The sequence below is a fragment of the Pygoscelis adeliae genome, unplaced genomic scaffold (assembly GCF_000699105.1).
Source record: "Pygoscelis adeliae isolate BGI_AS28 unplaced genomic scaffold, ASM69910v1 Scaffold87, whole genome shotgun sequence".
In the NCBI taxonomy this organism is placed as follows: Eukaryota; Metazoa; Chordata; class Aves; order Sphenisciformes; family Spheniscidae; genus Pygoscelis; species Pygoscelis adeliae.
In genome coordinates, this window is record NW_008825098.1 from 4314506 (window position 1) to 4331572 (window position 17067).

Consider the following 17067-nt stretch of genomic DNA (forward strand, 5'->3'; position numbering starts at 1 on the left):
GCTTCATCCAGGCTCAGTAGCAGGCCAGTATCAGCATTCTAAAAACAATTTTGAGCTGGTTCCTCCTATATACACTGTTTAACAACAGAAAAGTAAGTTTCTGTGAGAAGGATATGAGATAGTTTATAGCTAATAGGCTAAGAGGGGTTATGACTGTTCCACTGATTACCTGCAAATGCTTGAAAAGATCCCAATAGGTCAGTGTTACTTTACACTTAAGTGTTTTACTTTTCATTTTTTATGTTTTCCTTTAGCAGTTAATGTTTCACATACTGAATTAACCAACTTCAGGATTTTTTAAGAATCCTAGAAGAACTTATGCTTTGTCTTTCAAACAAGCAAAGCTGAACCAAGAGAAGGAGATTACTCTCTGGAGACCTTGAAAAATAGCCAGAAAATTAACCTCAGGACTAAGCTTTTGTACCACAGGAAATGCCAAGATCTAACGATTATTTTTTTTTTCTTGCATTAATTAAACATGAATTCAAGGTTGGTCTGCCATACTTTTTTTAAAGTTGTAGTAGGCTGAACAAGTATATCTGGAACCAAAAACTGGCAAGTTATATCAAACGAAAACATTCCCTACTGACGCCTATGGCAACAAGCACATATTAAAAAAAAAAATCTGGATTAGTTATCAGTTCAAAGTGAAAACTAGATATTTTCTTTTGTTTATTACTTGGCCACCTTTACAGGTCCACAGCAGGAGAGAGTCACCGGACAACTCAATGAACTCCAAAACTAAACAAAGACAGCAAAAAAGTTTAATTATGCTACATAAAAATCTCAGCTCTTTGATTACATATAGTCAGAAATTAACGTTAACTGCTTCTGGAGATGATGATGAGATAAAGATGAGGACACTTTTACGGATGTTTTAAAACTTACTTACTTTTTCGATTTATAGATAATCTATCCATAGTTAAGGATCTAACCATTACATTTTCTCCTACAAACTACTAAAACCAGACACTACCCAGCAGTTTAAATAACATATGAGAAAAGCTGCATCTATTTAACAGCTGCAGAACTCTTAGGACAGAGGCAGTAAAATATAAAAAAAAGACAAGAGTTAAAAATCCTACTGCAAGAATATTAACTGTAATAAAAGAGAAGACATTAAAACCAGCAGCTAGTTAGGTGCCAGGACATAATAGAACCCATAAGGATAGGCAAAGAATGATGCTAAGTTAGGGAGAAAGAGTCTGTTTTCAGAGAAGAACTTCCTGACAGACACCACAACAAAGCAACATGAACGGTGACTGTGTGGTCCCCTTCTCGTAAATAAATCGGGCGTCAAAGGTTGATCTGCAGTTAATAAGAGGCCTAAGCCTTCTCCAAGGATTTGTAGTATTCTGTCAGCACAGTCCAAGCCTTCGGAGCCATGAAGCCTTCCGGCGGGTTTTGTCCTTCTCGAGCCAGCTTGCGCATGCGGGTCCCCGATATAAATTCAAAGTCTTCATGGCTGGGAGAGTAGGAGTGGGGGCAAGGGGGGAGAGGGAGAGGAACAAGGGGCAGGGGGAGGGAAGGGGGGGGAAAGAACATATTATAAAAGCAGGCAAAGTTGCTCATATTCCTTCTGCTTTCTTGATACTTTATAAATTTCTTCTTGGGAGTATAATGCTGTATAGCAACCGTCATTTCCAGACATTTGGCCAGCAATACCAGTAAATCTCTAGAATATACACCCTGTACACTATTCAGCTTAGGTAAATCCTGAGGTTTAGCAGCATGGTCCAACTGATCTCCTGTGGACTGAATTGAGTCTGTGCTTCCATCTAGCCTGGCTCGCTCTCTGTGAGGAAACAGGGAACTGCTGTTGAGAGAGAACCACCTCCTCCAGCTCCTATCTCAGCCCTCTGCCAACCAACAGCAGCCATCCTATTTTGCACCTTGTCCTGCCATGGCAGCAGACCAGCCCTGTGTGCTGGTTGAAGGTTCCAGTGCTAGTTGAAGAAGGTCATTTCAGTGCCACTAGAGAATGTGAAAAAACAACATTGCATGAAATCTTAGTAAAGGACAGTTTGCAGAACAGAGAAAGTAAAAGCCTCAGAGCCTAGAGGCAAGCTCCACAGCTTCCACAACTGGGCCATTGCAAGCCACTGAGCATGCATATACATATATATGCATATCAGTAATGTGGCACATGCAGTTCAAAATAAAGAAAAAAGCAGGGGAATAATAAAAATACCTTCCCCTAAAGATGTTTTTCCCTAAAAAACAGAATTCAGTTGGACAAATGCACAAGTGAACGCAGATCAGGATTGTTTATCATTGTTAACATGACAATCTAAATTAATGTTAACTCCTCAGGTACATGGTCATAGGCAGCAAAAGCTCCACAAGTTAAACTCTTACTCCTCACAGGACTGAAACAGTAAAAGCAAGACAAGAATTCCAGAGTTCTACCAAATGCTCCAAAGGAAAAAATATTCTTAAATTAAATATGCAATTTTACTTACGCCATTTGCTCAATTTGCAACATGTATGCATGACTCATTCTCTACTTGTCTGTTTGAAATAAAAGCCAAGTATTGATCTCAGATGCACATGCCTTAGATAGAAACAAGAGCCAAGTGTGCGCATCAGAGGGCAGAACTTGGCTCTAAGTGCTGAGCTATGCTCAGTAGGGTATGGAAGTTAGCACGATGCAGAAAGCATTCCACAGCTCCCTTTCACAAAACCACTAGCCCCATCACTTTTTGATTTGGATTGTATACATTTACACAGCAGCACTACCATACTCGCTCTTTTCTTATTGCTCTCAATTCGGGACTGTGGGTTCCTGAAGTGTCACAACAAGGCAAAAAACCCTACTGTGCTTCAACTCTGCAAAATATAAATTACATAAAAATGAAAACTTAAAGTTGATGTAAGCCCATGGGAGAAAAAAATGTTATGTCACTGCTATTTATAATGCCTGAAAATTTTGTTCCTTGGCAGAGAGATGCCTACTGTTCACTAACACTGCTTGAAGGTAACTTGTATTCTTTGCAAAGAACTATTTCTACAAAATATATGTGGGGAAGTGATAAGCCTGGTTAATTCTAGCGAAAAAATACTAAGTCTTCAGATGATCAGGAAGAGAAGAGTAAAGCAAGTGCTATAAAGTTCCTCCATGTGTGGTTTTCTCCATAGTGTGGTAGCAATACCAAAGTTCGAGCATTAAAAAAATGTTAGCTGCCTGATCACCTCTTTGCCTGTTAAGTTTTCAGAAAAGCACTCAACTTCCTCCTGTGCCCTGCAAGTGAAATAAAGGTACTAAGACAAACTTAGCTATGCCATATAAGTTTGCTTTAGTAACACCCCCAATTCCTTTAGCTTCTTCTTATCCCTCGTTGCATAAAAAGCAGCTCTAGAAATCAGAGATATCAAGAGAGAAACATGAAAAGAAGCTAAGGAGGTCTATAGAAATTATAAGAAAAGGAAAGAAGAACATGAGCAAGAATCATTTAAGAAACACGCTACATTCAGCATCTCATAACATTTCTAGAAACATTTCAAAAATAGTTAAAAACTACAAAAGTACTAATGATGCCCTCTCATTATTCCAAGCTTCTCTTTTGAATGGGTTTTTCTTTAAAAAAAAAAAAATTACCTTAATTAGTAATCACTAAAGTGACTCAAATGAAGCTTTGGCAGTATATACTGTATCTTGAAACAACACAGTGTGTTTTGCCTTTTTAAAAATTACTGCATTTGCAATTTTATTGTTTCCAGTTTAATCTCCACTTTCATGCCTAAAACGGAGTATCTGAATAACCACTCCATACTCATTGTCTTTACTAACGGTAAAAATAAAATCTCTTGAATATCAGAAACTGAGATTTACACTAGGCAGAAATACCTTATCAGTACTGGCACTGCAGTGTGATGTGAACCACGAGCATTTGAAATAAAACATATCAGTATGAGTAATTTGCTTTTGTGGAAAAAGAAACCAGAAAGAAGAGTCAAGTAATTTTGTTCAATAGTGAATTTTGAGGATACGAGGAGTTACTCTACATAGAATGGATTTGAGCGGAACATGAGAGTGGGAAACATTTGACCATTAAAGCTGCTATGAAATATAAATGCCAAAGCCATCCTAATTCCATTCTCAAGTGAGATTTGGAATGACTCTCAGTGAAACTTAACCCAAGCCTTTTCTGAGCATGGGATTTAAGTGCTTTTGAAATTTTTATTCAGTGGCTCCTGGAATTAGCTTTCTTTGAGCCACATTGTATGTTAGTAAATGCTTGTAACATTGATTTGACCTTTTACTACCAATTGAGTTTGACTAGTATTGATGTAATATTTGGTGCCAATGCAATTAAAAGCATTCTCCAAAAGAAAGAGGAAAAAAAGGCAGAAATAATTCCACAACAAAAACCTGTCAAAAGAAAACCAGTCTTGAAACGTATGACATTGAGACTGGTATTTGCTCCATGGCATAGCATCCTAGAACCCTATTACACTCACAGTGTGAAAACAGCCTTACATACAGACGCTGTGAAATCTCCTTACTTATGGAGGACAGGGCTAGACAGACAAAGTACATAACTGTGCTGTGCTCTCATACATCTAGCAAAAGGAGAAAAGGAATCTTCACTTCACATTGTGCCCTCCTTCCACAAAGTGAGCTATATGTATATACAGACACCCATAGGTGCACAAGATAATGTATTTGGAAAGCAGTAAGTGATTTATTCAGAATAACATAGGAACAAGTTTGTGCTGTTAATTAATCTTCAAACTATTCACAGTAACTGAGCATCAGACTCAAAGGACACTACAAACCATGCACAGAAGATTAAGAACTCATACACCAGTTCTTGCCTTTCTTTCATTTACAGACTAATGTTTTAATCTGTTAAATGATTTCCCCTTTTTTTTGTGCATTCCGTAGTTATTTTTTACTATAATACCACAAGCGATGCCAGCAATGACAGCTCTTTATGCTTTGTTATGAGCTCAAACGCTCTAAGAGCAGTGTGTGAGCTTAAGACATCAAAGACCTCACAGTTCTTGTGATACAACAAAGAAGCTATCACCAGTTTGCAAGTGGGAAATGACTGCATGAAGATGCCCGCAGTCCTACAGGAAACCTCTGCTGTATCTCTGAGGTGTCAATACAGTACTGTCAATACAGTACCTTAATACAGTGACTGAGGAGAATATTTTTTCCACTTCAACAATTATTCCCTACAGGTTTAATCTAAGTATAAAATATATTACATAATTGATTTGTCACTTGGGAGCACTAAAGATCAGTCACAATCTTGGGAACCCTGACCTTCTGTTAGGGTATCTGGCACTGTGCAAATGACCTTCTTGGAATTCCCATTCTCTGTGCAGGGCAATGTCTTGTGCTGTCAAGGTCTTAAGAAGTTACTTTGAAATACAAGACTCATGATAAAAGTACAGACCATTCATTCATAGTTTCACCTATTCATAAAAATATGTTTTTTGGAAACAAATGTATGGAAATTAAACAGTAACAAGACTTATTCACCCTGGTCTGGCTTCAAAATGACTGCCATGTTCTACTCAGCTGGTAAACTTTAGATCCGATTAATTCCTAGGACAATTCACAGCCTCCTTATCTGTGGTTCAGTCCTTTAACAATTCTTCTCCAACTTCCTGAACAGGATCTCTCATGAGGTGAAATCTAACCTTACAACCCTTTTCAGAAGGATTTTCACTAAATTTAAATTTGCCTTTGCAGCATGAAGTCATGACTTGCACTGTAACTCCTACAGGAACAGGACATTGTCCGTTACAGTGTCAAGTCTTTGTTATGTCAGTCTATGTTATGCCTTGGGAATGCCCCACGATACTGAATGAACCAGCTAGTATCAGCTAGGTTCAAAACCTAACTGGCCACGAACAAACTCTTTGTGAAAATAGAACATAATAATGCGATTCATGTCAACATATGCAAAGCAAATCCTTTACCTGCTGTGAATGAAATTGCTTTCTGACTGGCAGGAGGGTTTAAGTCTTCTGAGCTGCTGTAGTGTTTCAATGTATCCTAAATTATGTACTAATGTTAATTGAGAAACTATATTTCACATAGCGAAATTAAGGAGGACAGTCAAGTGTGCTTATCAGCTGCTTACTATCACTTTAAAGATCAGGTATCACACCAAACAAATTTGGGAATAGTATATACTTAGTTGGAACAGCTGTCCTATAAGTATGAATTGATAATATTAAAGCAGTTATGACAACCATATTTAAAGGTCCTGGGAATAAAATATATCTAAAGTTAAAACTGCTCCTCTTCACCGATACCCATGCTTCATTCACATTTTACAGAAATCAAGAATAGTCTGCTCCAGTAACCTTACTTATGGGTTTCTTTTAGCCAAAATGATCTCATCAGTTTTCTTTCAGGGGGGAAAAAAAAAAAAGAAAAAAAAAGAAAAAAATCCATTTGACCAGACACTGCTGTGGCTTTTTTAATTGCCAGACTAATTTCCTTTCTTAATTGAGTTTTTTTTCTCAGCAGCAGTCTGTGGCTGCATTTTATAGGACTGATCTTCTGTAAAGAATTGGGAATCTCTGCTCACCCAAACAACTACTATTATTAAGCCACCAATCCCAAATTACACTTGTCTGTGGTAACTCTTTGAGAGGCCTTTTTGGCTGAAGAAACACAGTAACTGTTTTTCTGAAGGGATTTCAGCATCGGATAGGGATTTTTTGGGAGGTGGTGGTGTTTGTTGGTTGCTTGGTTCTTCGGTTGTTTTTTCTTTACACTTCAGTCTAACAGTGGTTCACAGATCAGACATTCATTTGGAATTTCTCCGTTATAACCAGAATTCTTCCTATAAACTTTCCCAAAACATGTTTGGACATATTCAATGATTGATCCAAAATTCTATGAAATCCAAAAGGGTAAAAACTATGATAAGCAAAGGACTGTACCAATATTCATACTAGTTTCTATATGTATTATTTCTTCAGAATTCTGTGCAAGCGGAAATGATCAAGCTTCCCACAGAAACTTAGTTTAGCCTTGCTGTCTGACTTCAGCAACAACAAAAAGGGAAGATTTTTTTTTTTTATTATTATCCTCTTTTTGACCAAAGGGAAAATAAAATGAAGTTAGCTCTAGCTGTGCTGCTATACATGGCTTCAAATGCATTCTTCAAATCCCTTTCCTAAATCTTAGTTTTAGACACAACTTTTCCAAAAATATGTTTTAAGACTGCGGTTCCATGAGGTGCTAAACCTAATTCTAAGATGTCCAAGAAACAAATTAAAAATCGTGGTGGCTTCATGATGTAAAATACAAATAAAGTTTCAAAGTCATTGGTTGTTCGCAGGTCTTAATATTTTAAAGGGTAACTTTAGTCAAACAATTTATACAAGTTAAACTTTGTGCACCATTCTGCAGCTACAATTGCTGTGCAGCTAGTATAAAGGCTTTTACATCAGTCTTTCCTTACCCCCTTTCCTCACGCACAATGCTCCATGATTGTCCTTGAATGCAACGAGGATATCTCTGCCTTTCCTTATAAACAGGGGTACATGTAGATACACCTGCTGCCAAGTGACTTCAGCTCCAGCACAGCACCACAGCAGCTCAACATTGTTCACCAGCAGCGTGAGGCCCTGACGCTCAAAGTTAACAATCATGTTCTCCAGACTGTTCCCAAGCAGAGATATGGGATCTACTGAAACTCCAAGGGCAGCATGCATTCTGGAGGATACTAGCGGAAGTGAGAAACAAACTTAACTTCTGTATCAACTCCACAAAACTGCACTTGCATGGACACCTTTGGGAGCTGAAGACCTTAAAACAATGACCTCTTAGAATCACAGGCAGCACACCTGAGAAGTAAGGGCCTTAGTTACTAATTTGGAGGCAGGGCCAGTGGTAGGCTTTTTGATGCTTCCCAGGCTTGCCACCAGATCATGAGCAGCTTAGCCACAGCAAGGTATCACATAGTTGCGCAGTATCTTATGGTACGTAGCTGACCGGTACCAACCGAGCATGTGAAAACCTAGCCCCATAGGCATACATGGAATGCTATCAGCAACTGTTACACCTTTCTCATAAAAGCTGAGCATGAATGTTTAGAAATGTCACAAGCAAAGCAACTCTCTGCCACTGCTAATGCTGCAGCCCCAACTTGTCAGGTATCCTTCTGGCAGTTGGATCAAGCTTTTGGTAACCTCTCACCGCTAGCCAAAGATTCATCCCCCCCATGGCTTGAGATTGCCTTCAGAAGCAGAAAGATAATTCACTAACATCAAAGAGCCCAACTGCAATAACCTCTGCATGTCTTTGCTGCCAAGCCAGGTGTGGGCCCAACTCTGCCAAATTAGAGGCACACCCAAGATAGCAGATGGTGCCCATTATGGCTTCTCACAAGCACCCTCCCGGATAGAGAAGTCTAGGAGGCCTGAAAGAATAGATGACCACTCAGGGAGAGAATAACTACTTCCAGCAGCTAAGAGACACAGCTCAGCCGTAGCTCGGTCCAAGGGAAACCCACTTGCCATAACCTTCTGTGAATCCATTAGTGATGTAAATTCTTGAATTGCCTAGCTGGCTGTCAAGTCTCCAAGCCTCAAAGAACTGAGAAAGGTGCAATAGAAATCAAGTTACCCATTTCCAAAACAAGTCAGAGCCACGCTTCTATGCATACAACCCTCTTCCCCACATTTTCATACTGTGTTTTTCACCAGGTAAGTGGTGAGCTCAGGAAAGATTTCCACGAACATCACTATTTCACACCCAAGGGTCTTCCACCAGTACTGATCCTCTCATATTTCCAGACAATCCTCTATTCCCTGCCATCATCCTTACAGAGTCAAACACCACATGGTCCAGGAGTCTGCCACATTTTCAGCGTTACACAGACTATCTTGAAATGCAGCCAGCTGCACCCACCCAAGCTCTAATTCTGTCTGGAGCCTACCACAGTGTTCTGTCTATGGCAAGCAGGAGCAATAATGGCTCTCTTTTCAGGGAGTCTGCATGTGTCCGCATTGCCATCTAGAGGATTGCTGCTACACTCCAGTCCACCCTGTAGTTTACAAACAGTATCTAGGGAAGGACAGGACAAATGGTTTTACATTCTGACAGCAGCAGGGCAAAACTGCACACTAATAGCAGCATGGTCTTTTTTCCAAGACAGTGACAGAAACAGAAAAAAAAAAGTCTCAAACCAAAGGGTCCCCACAGGCATGATGAAAGGATAATAGGGTGCACATAATGCAGTCTGTGACAAAAGACAAAACCTGTTACCACAGATTTATTTATTTTTTTATCATTTGCTCTGGCTAATGACAGAGGTACAGTTTTACTCCCCTTGATCTAAATCAAATCTATCCTGCTAAGAGTACAGTATCAATGATCACAGAATCAATATTCTTCTACAAAGATTTTCTGTTCTATGCAATGGGAATTCTGGCCTCTCACGTTGCTGCTCCCCTTCTAGGCCAAATTATTAAGAAATGACACACCAGTACAACTATTTCACTTTAATCTTTATGTATTTATCTTCTAAAACTTGCTGAATTACTTGGACAACAAACAGGACAAATACCCATAGTATCTACTACAACAGCTTTTTGAACCTTATGTTATAATGTATACAGGTTTGCATAAAACTAGCAATATTTACATCACAACCTAGTTACTGTGCACAGCAATGAGGACTTCTAGATGCATCTCAGATAATGAAAGGCACAAAGGTAGTGAAGCGTTCAATAGCTAGCTAAGAGGCAATAAGTTTAGGAAAAGACTTTCATGTCATGTATGCTAGGAGTATCCTTCCCGCTGATTTTATTCCTCCTAACGAAAATACCATATGTACCAGGGCATAGGTCTGATCTGACGCTACTGTCCATAGCTCCACTTGAGGAAAAAAAAAAAACCTGCTGCAATGCCATCCAAAAAGAAGCTTCACAGCACTAAGGAGAACCTTACGCTGGAATGCTGCCTATATGGGAGGGAGGAGGAAGGAAGAACAGCATCAGCAAACTACAACTGCTAAATAAGCGTCCCTGATTAGCTTCAATTTTAAAACATCTGCAATGTAGCAAATCATCAAATTTCTAAACACATATGGACATTGTAGAGTAATACACAGCGAAACTATTTTAATTCTTGTCAGGTTTCAACAGACTTGCCTTTATCATGCTGCTTATGATTTCCAAACAACAGAAGAACATACCATAAAGTTATATTTAGTTATGTAAAAGACGATAACACTTTGCAGCTTTTAAAAATAAAAGCAGACTAATTCAGGTGCCTGGAATTTACTGCTGAAATATAAAGCACTTACATAATTTACAATCAAGGTTAAGCCAGCACACTATCTACTAATAAACATAATTCATTGTAAGAAAGACACAAGCTGCTGAATAAAACTTGTTGGTCGACTGTCACAAGCCACAGTGACATCCTTGGAGACTTTTATGCTCAGTGTAACTGCAGCATAAGCAGCTGAAGAACAAGAGGTAAGAGATGAGTTCATTTTTACAGATCAATCCATCCCATGCTGATTTCATGCTTTCAAAGATGAACTGTGTTGTACAGACATACTTCTTTAGTTAGAAGCAGTAGGAAATAGTCAGAATATAGAAGATAAAAGTGTTTTTTAGAAAAACATCTTGCTTAACAGTTTGCATTTCAGTACTAACTACAACTGCAGTTTGATGTAAAGCAAAAGTACAGCTCAATAATCTAAATGAAGAGGTTTAAACTATAATGACAAGTCATCTTCCCAGTCCCACTCATTGATTGGCACCACAGCAACACATAGAGTGAGTTTTGGACTCCGCTATGCCACACAAGTCAAAAATAATATTGGAACATGCAGAAGGTGAAGTTACCTGTCCTGTAACTGGATCAAACAAAAAAACCAAATCACGGCTGAAAACCCTGGGACATACAATGGACTTAGGGCATCATTTTGCATTATTGTTAAACAGAGCAAATAGCTATTTGTCACCCTTTCCTGTCCACTATCTTCCCCCTGCTGCACTCTCTCATTGTTTCTCTCCCATCATATCTGATGCATACTTAACACCTGAGAAGCATATTTAGAAAGATAAACCAGCAGAAAGCTAATCTTACCATTATAATAAATAGTAATATTTTTCTGTGGATTTAGCAATCTGTGCCAACATGTTCCAGAATTAGAGAAACTCCAGTACCTGGGAGGAAAAGAAGAGCTTCCAGGGGCAGCTAAAGTTGGATCGGGTTAGTTGTGCTGTGAAACCGCACCCAAATCATGCTGAAGTCAAGCTGCATTCGTGATGTAAAACCACATCTAAACACTGCCATCTTTGAGCAATAAGAATTTAATTAAAAACAATTTTTTTATGTAGGCGGGGACGTAAAAGGCAGCTATTGCTCAAAAAGTCTTAAAAATACAACTTACTGATCAGAGTCATAATAATCCATGCACTTCTTTTTTTTATTATAAGCTGCAACTCTGAAGGGTACAATTTCCAGTGCTCTGAGGCCTGGAGCCATTGTCAACACTTTGGCACCATGGGTTGGTTCGTACAGATCTTTCCCACTGTCAGGGTGTGGCATCCCTGCTGGATCTCGCCCTACAATGTAGAAGTTAGCTCCTGCAACCATCCGTGATCTACAGTGCCACTGAACCTAGAACAGAGACAGGAAAAAACAATTAACAGAAGAAAACAGTCAAAATATGACTCTTAAAATGTGCATGCATTGTATAATTACCACTTTTTCCCTAATCAGACATGATTTTTACTATGGAGCCACAACAAAACAAAGAATCAGTTATGTGAATCACCACCAAACTTACAGTTAAGACATACTATTCCCGTTTCATTTGCACATTAGGATACTTAAACTACTTTACCACAGTGTTTGGAACAGTATAATCAGGGCAAGAAAGATGGAGCTCATCCATTTCTTAGCTCAGTTCTTCCTGATGCCACCCTCCATCCCTTTCCTTTTATATAAAAAAATTAATGCAAAAGCAACTGCTTTGGGAAGCTTAGTGGGATCTAGCCATATATTGCTCTATTTTAATCACAGTAATTTCTCTAAAAAGACACCCTGACCAATAGATAGCTGCCAAACATCTCACTGGAAGAAAGACAAGATAGGCTTCTACAACAGAGTGTTCTTGAGTGATCTAATCAACCTATCTACACATTAAAACAGAAAAATTAGCCATGCTCAGCATTTTCACCTGGTGCATGTGGCAAGGATATTGTCCGAGGCAGGCCTTTAACACTTAGTCTGTGTCAATATTAAGACCCAAAGGACGTATAAACTAGGTACATACTGCACACGAATGCTCGCAATAGGCTTTCACAGCCTGCCTGTCACTAAGACTTCCTACTTATACCACAAGCTTCCAAGATGAAAACTGATAAAGCAACTCTAGTTTTGGTAAATATTTATTCACTTTTCCCCGACCATTTTGAAATAATTTGATTCTAACACATCTATATAAACTGGGGAGGAACCAATGTCAAAATCAGAAACTTTAGCTTTACTGAATTTTTGTTTGGATGCACCAACTCCCTTCCACCTAATATTTGAAGTATTTGAAGACAAACAGCTTTCCCACGTTACTTTGTTGCACATTTCAAAATGAGTGGTTTCATGACGAACAACTTGATTTTTACTTTTTTCCTTATAGCTCAGTTACTACTGAAGGTAAAAAAAAAGTACTCCAAAGGAAATTCTGCACACAGACTATTCAATCATCTGCACCCTACAACCAAAGAAATGCTTTCAAATTATTTAGAAATGCATCTCTTTTACTAAATATGGTGAGAGGATTTCTTTTTCCTCCCAAAGACCGTTTGCAGTATTTACAAGATCCTAGACTGTTAGATATGTTACACTTATGACAGTTTTTAGACTTCTCATGTTATAGGACTGTTAGTGAATTTTCTTAATTCATTTTTATATGTAATATTTTAAATAGGAAATTTAACTGTACAGTACAGGAAAAGTAAAATAACTATTACATTACTTTAGGTAACAAAGACACACCACTTCAGGAAATATCAGTATCTTCTCATACTGGGAAGCGTTCCCCTGAAAGAACTGTCATACCATCTATATAGCTTAGTACCTGCCAAAGAATACTCAGAGAAGAGTTTTAAAAAAAAAAACAAGCAGTAAGTATGTAACAGTAGTTTCTTACATGCGCAGCCTTACCTTCACACAAAACTAAAGGGCCTACCCAGTAACTACATAGTGTAAAATAGCTTTGCAAGTTGAACAGTAATAAACATCTGTCAAAACATCTGTCAAGCACTAAAGGGAAAAAAAAGAAGGGGAGGCAGGAGGGAAAAACCCCACAAATCATAGAACAAAAGTTGCTGCCGCTACCTTGTAGTAAATGGACAGTGTCATGGATAAATTTTCCTTCCATTACAAAAAAAATTTTCATCTGCTTACTGCAAATCTTTACATAAAACAAAAATCAGTGTTTCCTATTTTAGTCACTGTGCATGCTGTTCTATGTTAATAAGCTGTAGGCAAGAAGCTCAAAAGTGATTTTTCAAAGTCGTAACTAACTGTTAATTCTACATTAGTTCTACAACTAATCGTTATAGAAACCATTCAAGAAGGAAGTTTTGCAGTTAATATGGACAGAGTTCTGTAAATCAGTAGTCACATAATGAAATTAGGAACAAGTCATGAGTTATGAGGGTACTGTTGGTATCAGTTTTCATCTTGACCACAGCCAGACATTACACATGATGGATTCAACTGCTATTCAAGCATATAGGGTGCTATGGAAGCGTCTGGATGCTGATAGCTATGCTAATAATTTTAATATTTATGTTACAAGTACAGAGTGGGCCATACACATGAAATTCCAGCATACCACAGCAGCTAGCAGTATATTCTCTGAAACTATTCTAGCATAGTTAAGAAATTTAAGTTTCATGTTGTCATTTGAGTAACAGCAAGTAAGAACTCCATTTCGAATAAGTGAAGCTATTTGACGAAGACAATTTAGAACAATGTAAACCACATGTCTGAGACATAAAACTAGCACCTCTTGTCCCATTTCTATGCATCCATACTACTTCAGAACATATTTACTTTCCTAAGCAGGTGAATTTATTGCATTTTGATACAGAATTTTCCCTTATAGAACTGTTTCTTTTCTTCCAAGGTAATTATCAGGAATGTTAAAAACACAAAATTGCTAAATTGATGCTTATGAAACATGTCCATTAAAATCTTTACAGACTGGAAGGCCACATGCATCCTGTGGATAACCATACTAACAGCTGCTTGTTGTTCTCTAAAGCACCTGTGCTACAGAAACAAATCTGGTACCAATGTCTTTTAAATGACCTATGGAAAATGATTAAAGGAAGAGTCTCTTTTATTACTTGGCTACAAATGTTATTGTCAGGCCGTACTCTGAGGTCACTGGAAATGCCATATAGGCTAGGAGAAAACTCTTACTCTGTTCAGAATAAGGATCATGGACCTTGTTCCTCCTCATATGCTTGTGAATACAAGACCAAAGTAGAAGATTTCTGTTAATTCTCACAAAGGGTCTATGGGAACAGTACGGTATTCCCTACAGTAACTCACTTAGATGCCTCAACTAGATCTGGACTACAGTTTTTTCTCTGGACTGAAAGGCAGTGCAAGCTCTGTTTGACCAGACAACTGGCCAGCAGAAAATAAGCAACACCTGTCTAATTTAATTCCACTGGTGAGATCTCCTATCTATCAAAAAGCTACCACAGAGTTAACCTCTTCAGCCTGGTCAGAATTGCAACTTCCTGCGACTCATGGCGGGGGAGAAGAACCACCAAAAAAAGTAATGAGATGGAGAACCAATATCCCCTAAAGGAATTGCCCTCAAATGAGAGCATTTATTCTCTCTGCTGCTTCCCACAAACCTCTAGAGATTCCAACCCAAGACCTGAGGTTGGACTTTCTAAATAAAGTGTTGCCAAAGAACTTTTTCATACAAAAGCCTTGAAACAATTCTCTCTCAATTAAGTTTGCCAAAAAAATAAACAAAGAGTTGTTTTGTTTTTTTTTTTTTTAATTTGTGTATAGCCCTCCAACATACAAACATTTGCTTAACAGTCATGAAACTTAAGTATCCTAACGTTCAGGACAACTATTTGGTATGTTAACAGGTCTTGATAATTCCTTCTGAAAAATACTGTAAAAAAGGACATACCCTTATAACTGTAAAGAAAGGAGCACATAAACCCTATATTGTCTCCCACCATTTCCAGCAAAATCCTCCAATACAGAAGTTTCTTCATAGAAGAATGTTTTGGTTGATAACAGAGGGAGCCTTTGCAATCTGGTTTCCCAAGGAAAATTAGTCACCTCTCTCCATTAAAAAAAAAAACCACGGTGCACAAACATCAGGCATAGCACGAAATACTTTAGTGCACTATCAAAGGGGGTTGGTTTTGTTTTAAACTTTTGATGTATTTACCTCAGTTGGTCCAGCATACATCATAGGGGAAGGGAATATAGCCACCACTGTTGTTTCTGGATTCAAGATTCCCTCCTCCAGTACTGCAGCATGTTGCTTCATGCGCCACATGAGAGGAACATCATCCTCCTTTGTCCAGCCTCCAAGTGGATGCAAGAGTAAAACTGGGCGCCGGTAGCCACGTTCCAAAAGCTGCTTATGAGTATCCTGCATTAAACGAGCATGCCCATTGTGTACTGGGTTGCGTAACTGGAACGCAAAGACAGCATCTATGGAGAAGAAACAGACAAAAGATATAAGGAAAGTAAATTATTTTATCAGTTGTACAACCGGGGTGTGTGTGTGTGTGTAATCTTTCCTCTGTACAATCTCTCCTCTGAACTCTACTAAACAAATATAATTGCAGTAGTCACAGGTCATTAAAGGATTATGAATTATTATAAAATCATTATACTCAATAAGCAAAACTAATAAAAAAAACATACTAAAAAAACATAAGTCAACTTCCTTCATTTTTGAGATTTCTGCAGAATTACTCTAGTTTCTCCAATAGCTATAATCTCTTTGGATTTTTCACTTGCATGAGCATATAATATAAAGTTAGTTTGATTCCCTCTTAGAATTTATGATACCTGTCTTAAAGGCTCAATGTATCATGAGGAGAACAAATGGACATGTTTGCAACAAAACAAATAAAAAGGGATTTAATGTGCCTTAATAAGTTTTCTCCACCTAAACAGCTTAGTAGAGTTTACGCACAGTAAGAACAAAGTGAGGCTAACTGCTATTCCAAAGTATTACAAACCCTTCAGTGAAAAACCCTGACACAACTAGGATTTCTCCCTTCTGCAAATTAAGATGAACTAAGGTACCCTGCAAGACAGTAAAATCACTATAACTGAGAGGTTTCCCAATAAGGAACCAATGGAATCTAGAGAACAGAGTTTTTTCAGGTATCAAATATATTCATTTAGGGGCTAGCTAAAACAGAGGCTGGTATCTCAAACCTGCAGATCCTGGAAATACTGACCACACTGAAAAAAGACAGAAGCTCAGAACCAATCTCGGTTTGCATTCTTGACATTAATCTCTTCCCTCAGAAGTGCTTAGCAGCTGCTTGCCAGTCGCTGCCACAATGAAGGCAATGTGTTTGATTGTTCTCTGCTTTATGACATTACTCAGCCTCTTATTTATCTGCCTAACGCAACTGCTTTAGTGAGAAAAACTGTTTTGTTTCTTCTGCAATATGAAGCTAGCAGTTAGCTCACAGTTTTTAACCATGATACATTCCACTTTGCACCAGTCTACTTGCATTACTGTCATAAGCTTTGCTCCCGCAGACTTAAAAATAGAAGAGCATGAAAGCTCAGCCCTCAACCATACCTCTACGGTTTTAGCCGAACCCGATAGTTTTTCAGTCACATTCTACCACATTTTAACATTATCTTCTCTTGCATTAGTAACATATCTAGGGTGCATGGAAAGATAAAATACAGAACCTCAGGCATTATCAGCTTCTCTTGTATATTTAGGCAATGCAAAGCCTGAGACCATAAAAATTAATACCAGTAAAAGGCAAAGAATGCCACTTAAGAGAGCATTCAAAATCTTCATCCTTGAAACAATGCTAGCC

At 38.3% G+C, this 17067-nt stretch overlaps 1 protein-coding gene across 1 annotated transcript in view; it reads right to left on the reverse strand.

Annotated features, from left to right (window-relative positions):
• Nucleotides 1–875: 875 nt before the first annotated feature.
• Nucleotides 876–17067, reverse strand: part of PAPSS1 (3'-phosphoadenosine 5'-phosphosulfate synthase 1) — a 39713-nt gene continuing 23521 nt past the window's right edge. The window contains 3 exon segments of the mRNA XM_009327058.1: nt 876–1465; nt 11388–11617; nt 15435–15703. Coding sequence (XP_009325333.1) covers nt 1327–1465; nt 11388–11617; nt 15435–15703 — 638 coding nt within the window. The 3' untranslated portion in view covers nt 876–1326.